The 7,897-nt window shown below is 38.7% G+C and overlaps 1 protein-coding gene across 1 annotated transcript; it reads right to left on the bottom strand.

Annotated features, from left to right (window-relative positions):
* Window positions 1-1,136: 1,136 nt before the first annotated feature.
* On the bottom strand, window positions 1,137-2,136 carry LOC149076230 (iron-sulfur cluster assembly 2 homolog, mitochondrial). Its single transcript, XM_089245508.1, has one exon. The coding sequence runs from the start codon at window positions 2,059-2,061 to the stop codon at window positions 1,588-1,590; it is 474 nt and encodes a 157-aa protein (XP_089101634.1). The 5' UTR covers window positions 2,062-2,136; the 3' UTR covers window positions 1,137-1,587.
* Between the last annotated feature and the right edge of the window lie 5,761 nt (window positions 2,137-7,897).

The following is a 7,897-nucleotide window of genomic DNA, read 5'->3' on the forward strand; positions in this document are numbered from 1 at the left end:
TCCAGGATATAGCGACCCTTTTCAATGTTGGTAGAAACGTTGAAATAAACTCTAAAACAACTTTTATATTGCTTCTTGATCTCCAACTCAGTTACCCTACACAAAAGAAAAGTTCATTTTCCAATAGCCCTTTAAGACCGGGAAATTTTTGAAAACATGAATATTTGTTAAGTATATTCCACCCGCACAATTGATCGAGCTCGGTCTTAAAGGGATAACAATTGTTTTATCATCCCGAACCCCAGTGTTTGTCACGCCCTGCTTTATTTGGCTCTTAATATATTATTTTCAAAATAACCAAATTTTTGATCCGCCATGGGTTCGCTTCTGCGACATCAAGCTAAATTATGACCCTAGCTATAGTTAACCTACCTGTACAGCAGGGATTTTTACATTTTATGCTGTCCTGCAGTGGTCCTCAACCTTTTATCACTAGCGGCTTCCCAGAGTAATCTCCAAAGCACCAAACTGGCACACATCAATATCGCCAGCATCAGAGGCATATTTACAGGTGAGGGGAGCGGCAACAAGTTCAAGGAATGAGTAGTGAAGAAAAAATTAGTTGAAAGAGTAGAGGGCAGAAAAATTTGATTTGCTCACAGCAGGTAAAATCATGAATGTGCCTCTGCCTGGAGGCGAGGAAACTAGGTCAATGAGTAAACTAGAAAGTTGATGAACAAAGTATGAATGGCCAAAACTGGTGCAATCATGTAACTTAGACCAGAATTGAGTGCTGTCTTAATGTATGGGCCAGCCCAGGGACCTCAAGATAATGATATCTAGTTAAAATTTTTATAATAGGCATGCTGATTGGTAGGCAAGTATTTTTAGCCAGGTGGGGGCTTCAGAAAAACTGGTTTGCCCAGTGACCCATGATATTCTTAAGACGGTCTTGCCAGGATTACACTATAAAAGTACTTTAAAAGAATTTGAAAAATACACAATAAGCATATTGGTAACACATTTGAGCAAATGTAATCAATAGGTTTACTGGTTGTTTTTTATATGTTTTGCAAAATATCTTTTACAAAACTTTTATCGATAATCGCAGTCTTAGAGCACGTGAGTGGCCGGAAGAGTAACCTAGAGTGCAAGCAGGTGAGTGACGAAATAGTTCACAAACATGTAAATGACTAAAAGAGTGTGCAAGCATGCATGACTAAAGAAAGTGACTAGGAGACAATGCATAACTAAACTATGCAGTCTGATTGTAATAACTAAAAGAATGACTTAAAGAGTGAGGGACCAGGTTAGTCAGCGACAAAAGAGTGATCTTGAGTTTATGCAAGAATGTGAGTAACCTAGAGCACAAGAGACCAGGTCAGTGAGCAACAAAAAGAATGACTTAGGGTGTGCGCAAGCATGTAAATGACTGAAAGAGTAACCTAGAGAGTGAGGTACCAGGTCAGAGAGAGACCTAAAAAATGTGCAAGCAAGTGCGACCAAAAAAAATGACAGAGTGATACAAAGTGTAAATAAAGCTATGCGAAGTCATATATATTCAACTAGATTATATAATTTAATATGAACTGAGTTTCTATACAAATATTGAGTTCACACACAACGACGCTTTTCATACACGTGGCGTCATCTTTCAAAAATATTATCCGTTGTCTTCAATGCGAAAGAAGAACCACAAGAACACCCGAAGGCAGCTTTAGGATTATTTGCTATGCGAAAAGAGCTTTTGATCAGTTCCTCCTGGTAGTCGATGGTGGCTCCTTCGAGAAACGGCAACGACGTTTCATCGATAACGACTTTAATCCCGTCTTTTTCGAAGCATCTGTCGTCGGGATTGACGACGGAATCGAGTTCAAACGTGTACTGAAACCCCGAGCATCCGCCGCCATCGACCGCTACCCTCAAGAAATTAGAATTTTCTTCCGATCCGGCGATTTTTTTCAAACGACGCACGCAACTGTCGGAGATGTTGACAAGACCGTGTTCTGAAGATGCTGGAGAATCTTTACTTTCGACAACGCTGCAAAACGATCTCTTCGACATCAGACGACAGAAGTGCTTGGGATATCCCGGCGATGACGACAATACGCGTCGCAACATATTTTTCTTCTTACAGACGACAGAAAAGCGAAATTTGGTTTCGATTGAAAACAAAAAATGTAAACAATGACTACAAAATCACGTTGATGATGATGGTAATGACCACTGCTTCTTTCAGTTTATTAAAAAAAATTCATTTTTTTTTCTGTTGTTAGAAATTTTTTAAAAACAATATTTCTTTGAAATTTTTCTTTTTCTAAATTCGTTTAAAACATGTTTCTTTAGAAATATTCTAGAGGTAGTCTGCATCAAGTTTGTTGGTAGCTTGATGTAATGACCATATTTCGTTGGTACATGTATGGGATTTGCAAATGGTGAATGCAGGAAGAATTATTAGTTGCAACCTTAGAGGAGAAATAAGTATATATATTTTATATTCTTCTCAATATTTCTTCTCAATGGTTGCAACAAAAACAAATTGTCACTTATTGCTGAAAATGCAAAATATATGCTAAATGTTTAAAAAAAAGTGTTTCCTAGCTGGAAATGAAGGGCTAAACTCCATTCAAATTGAGGTTTGCCACTGTGAAACCATAAGCCACAATTGCTTGGAATCTGAGTGTTTGACTCATCAGTCTCTGCCATAGGAGAAATAAAGTATTTCTCCTCTAAGCAGGCTCTCTTAACATCATCATGGGCCCCCGGGCCAAAAGGTTTTTTTGAGACCCTACTAGATAAATTCTAGAAAATTTTAACTAGATCTCATTTTCGTGAGGCCCCTTTACTCTTGAGGCCCCCGGGCCATGCCCGGGTGGGCCCATGCGTTAAGACGGCCCTGCCTCTAAGGTCTCTGCAGGTCTTGGTTCAAAATCCATCGATCGATAATATAATCTCGAGATTATATTATCTCAATGTCCATCGAGCTATAAGTAACAACAAACTGTTGAAGGGACATTACCGGATTTTGTAATCGGCATGGGGTCCCCCATTCGTGTCCTTATCAGCACCTCTACTTTATCCATACTTTTTTTATATCCCCCCCCCCTTAACAACGACCCTTGTAAAGTGATTTGCTTGGTCTTTCTTAAAAAATTAATTCTTTTTGCTGGCTCCTTCTTCTGAACTAATTATACAAACAATTATGAACTTTTCACAGAAACTGAGACAAACTCCTTTGTTGGTGAAAGCTACTTTCCTTCTTTTTCATTAACTGTGGTTAGCAAAGTACCACAATAGCAATGTCACATTAACAAATTAATGATTGGGAAGACATTAAATGAAATTTAAACAAATATTACGCAATGAATGAAAAATTAATTTATCCTGATATCAAATTTTCTATAGCAAATAATAAATAATTCCGACAGGTAAATTTAAGTGAAACAATAATTCGATTTGGTTATATGGATCGTTAACATCAAGTGTAGATGCTATTTATTTTAATTATTATTTTTGTCTAGCTTTTTCTCTGTATTATTTAAAAATTTGCCATTGAATTAAAGTGAAAAAAAAAACGCGTAGAATGAAATTCTCTCATATTAGCTTTGGGTTGCCATAATTTCATTTTTTATTTAATAAATAAATATATTTGCACCTATTTGTCCGATATACTTCGTTCTTTTTATCTTTCTTTCAGGTCAAAAGAAATAAGAAGATTTACGTGTATCGCAAGAGCAAAGATGTCATAGGGTCGAGAGCATTTTACTAGCTTTTAGCTATTGCTCTCTTCCCTGTCCCAGCTTTCTTCACCATATTATGAATTAACTATTTTCTACCGAGTCCTTTCAAACATTTTTTTCTTTCTCTTTGCATTTTCTGTCAAATATTGTAAATATGTAATTTAATTGTAAACTCTAATTTGTATAGCATTATTGAAATTGACTGGGGACAAATAAATTATGTTATGTTATGTTATGTTATGTTATGTTATAGCTCAGTGCCATCGAGTAATATAAGCTCGATGTTCAAATCCCAGCTGAGGAATATTTCCTCGTTTCCATCTATCCACTCAGAATCGGTTTTAACCCTTTACCGATTCTTGAAGGGTACTGGGAGGTTCGTGAAAATAACCTATTTTTGCTTTCTGAAATGGACTCGTCCAAACTTTCACCTCTCACCTATTCCCCCGTCCTTCCTTCCATTCAGTTCCTATTCATGCCGGCCACAGCGTTGCTGTTCATTTTTTCGTTTCAAGATACCCTGTGGAGACAAATTGTAAACTGAAATCACCCTTCTTTATACAGCATTTTTCTTTTATGTAAAGGAGTAGGCACTCAACTCTTTTTTCTTCATGAAAGACATGTATATATGCATACGAGTTAATTTTATCCCTGTACGCGTATACGGGTCCAGCTGAAGGTCCGGTTAGTTATTTATTCGTGAGCGGCGGTATATCGCCCTTTCTCTTCAAGATATTCTCGCCAACTTTGCCAATTATTTTTTCCTTTTCTCGATTTTTATAATTTTGTAGAAGTGAACTATTAATATATGAATTTTTAATTCAAAAGACAACTTCAAAAATTAGAAAAGACAAGTGCTTCCAGATATAAAATTTCGTGTATCTCGATATGAAAACAAATAAGCTTTACCAAAAGAAATTCAGGCCCCATTCCAATTTTACGTTAGCATCAGGAGGGGAAAGGGGTGTATTCGTTGATTTTTGATTACGAGAAGGGCGACAGTACGAAGCTTGTAAAAACATGAAATTGGGTTCAGCCTGGTGTCATTTTTTTGAGTGGAGTGTCTGTGCTATGCCGACTTTTGACAAAGACAGAGGAGTAAAAATATTGGCAAAATTCTGCCGACAAAAGAGGAATCTAATTTATTTTTGGTTCTGTCAGAGAAATTACGAATAACTGACGTTCTCCCCAGGGCCGCAACCAGATGCTTGGTCACCTGGGGCAAGTGCGCATTTTGGCACCCCTTTGTATTGTTGAAGGTAAGGTTTGAGAATGAAATTTGCGCCCCCTCTGGTCCAGCGCGAGGGGCACGAGATCCGTCTGCTCCCCCCCCTAGTTACGGCTCTGGTTCGCCTCCTCCATTAGAAAACAAAAAGTGAAGATGTAACGAAATATTTTCGCACACTTGTTGCTGGTGATACGTTGAAACTTACAGGCGTACAACTAGGAACATGATCGCAACGTATTGGAGGTGAGGGGATAAACATAATTTTTCCGCTTTCAAAGTTGCAAAAAGTGCTTATGCACAGTATATCTCCTTCACCCTGCTACTGTGCCTCTAGTTCCAGCCATATTGAACTTCCTCCAACTCTTCTTGTGATTGGGGGGGGGGGTGATATGGAAGGGCATTATGTTTACCCATGCATACAAAAGCGACATGATATTCACAAATATACGGATAACCCTTCAATCGTAATTCAACCTCCCTCCTCCCAACTGTGGCCCTCTTGCATTTTCAGTGTATCTCCGTCATAGGCGTCTGCAGAATTTTCTCGAGGGGGTAGGGGTTCAAAATTTTTTCCTTCTGGGGGGGAGGTTACGTTTTTTCCTGCAAAATAACACTATAATCTCTGTTTGAGGGGAGGGATTAGAACCTCAATATTCCCCCCCCCCCCGTTCGCCAATGATCTTTGTCCACGCTTATGCTTGTGATAAAAAGTAATCAGAGAGGGAATCCCCTTCTTATTGGTTAACATAACATACGAAAGGTATTTGGTTTCGATATAGCATTTTTTTACCGAAATAATTTTTTTCTAATTTTTGGTTGACTTGGAGGAGGGGATACGGATCCTCTATGCACCTCCCTGCTTACGCCTCTGCTTATGACGATATATTATCCACTATCCTATCTCCTTATAGCTATGATATACGTGTACTTGTGGTCTCTTGTTCGTGACTATATACTCGCTGTCGGAACTTTCAATTGGAGAATCGGAATCACCTGAATCCTCATCAAACAAAATACGACGAATTTCTTCATACACGAGGCTTTCTTTAGGCATTTTCCAAATCGAAAGTGATGCTTCAAATCGATAATTGACAACTTAAACATAGAAATGATAAATATTTAAAATTCTCAAGAGTAAGGAAAAAGGTCAACCTATTCATGTTTGGATAGAAATGGAATGTGAGTTTTGAAGAAAAATATCTATTAGTAAAACTAACGTTGACCTTTGGATAAGATCGTATCTGTGGGGAAGAAAAGGGGCTGGCCATTTTCTGAATGCACTACCTAGAAGCGATAGAAAACTCGATTTGGGAGCCATACGAAAACTTTACAATCAATTTTGTTGTATGTATTCACGTACTAATCCGGTGCCAGTGTACTTTATTTGGAACACTCCCATAAAAACAGCCCACTTATAAGGTATTATCTGCTTCGTAAGAAAAAGAGAGGTAAAATCACTATGTGGAAGTGTCCCTTTTGCGAAAATGAGTTTTTCAAACTTGACAATGAAAGGACATAAATCCCCTGAACAAATTACAGCCGTGCCTTTTTTGCTCACGTTGACTGTCTTCTTATCAATAATCCTAACCCCAGTTGGTAGTAACAGCAGATGTTTATCAAAACGCTAGATCCGTAGAAAATGAGGAAGTCTCATGCTCAGATACTACTACAATCGGGCAACAATCAGAGGCGTATTTACTGTTTTGCCTCCCGTCTTCCATTCTATTCTAATATTCTTGACCACTTATTCCTAGAATTCACCACCCTGGGAAATATCCGTCTTGGACTCCCGCTCCTGTGAAAACGCCTGTGTCTGTAAATCAGTAAATCACGCTTTGGGCCACTCGCATGCTGGCATACTGCTTCGGTCATTCACGTGCTCACGCAATCTCTACGTTCCCCCCTTTTGGTCACTCACATGATAGCATACGCTCTATGCCACGATTTTGATCGCTCACTGACCTGGCATAGTCGCGCTTTAGGTTACGTTTTGGTCATCGTAATTTTGGTCATTGTTTGATCATAAATTTGATCATACGTTTTGGTCATTGCTTGCACCCGATCAAGGTCACGATTTTGATCGCTCATTAACCAGGTCCCTCACTCTGTAGTTCTTTGCTTGGTCATTAACACGCTTACAACAATTCTAGGTCACGCTTTTGATCGCTCACCGACCTGGGGTCACTCGCTTTCTCTTTTGGTCATCCACGTACTTGCACACGCTCTAAGTCAGGGTTTCACAATTCCCAGGCACCAGGTCACTATGACGAATATAGAAATTTGGCATCGGTGCTTAAAAATATTATATGTTTGATTGCTAAATTGAAGTGTCAGGATAACAAAGTTTTTGGTAATTATGTCAGTGTGTCTACCAACATGGAGAAGGGTTGCCGAGTCCTAGATAAGCTGAAAAAAAAGCATTATTTTCAAAATAAAGCCATTATTTTAATAAAAAATGCTTGGCTCCAATGAAATTTGGTTGGTGCTTAAATTATTTTTTGATTTGTCAAGCCCTGCTCTAGGTCACTCACTCTCTAGGCAGAAACTGATTTATGATTTTGCCACTCTTTTCACATTCTACTAATTTTCTCGGCCACTCATTCCTCAAACCTGCCGCCCTTTGCTATAGCTCGCTAGGCTCCCCCTGTAACAATGTGTTCCCCCCCCCCCACATTCTTTATTTAGGTGGTTTTTTTTATCATTGCACGGCCATTTTATGCACGAAAATGGACATAATTGAGCCTGTGCAGTCTGGTGCCAAATCCTAAAGGCAGCCGTCCCAGAAGGAAGTCAAATCGTATTGCTAGAGGTTTGTGTACTAACCTCTCAACTAACAATCAAAAACCTTAGTAATACGCTAAAGAAATAAAACAACACTTGCAAAATTGTGCACAAAATGAAATATACTACTTAGTATTATACTACTATCACGGGCTCAGTTCATGTGCATGTTCAAGGGCATGTCCCTTTGCAACATGCCCTTATGTTT

The sequence above is a fragment of the Pholcus phalangioides genome, unplaced genomic scaffold, assembly GCF_987345545.1.
Source record: "Pholcus phalangioides strain wild (caught in Gottingen) unplaced genomic scaffold, Ppha-v1.0 ptg000015l_1, whole genome shotgun sequence".
NCBI classification, from domain to species: domain Eukaryota; kingdom Metazoa; phylum Arthropoda; class Arachnida; order Araneae; family Pholcidae; genus Pholcus; species Pholcus phalangioides.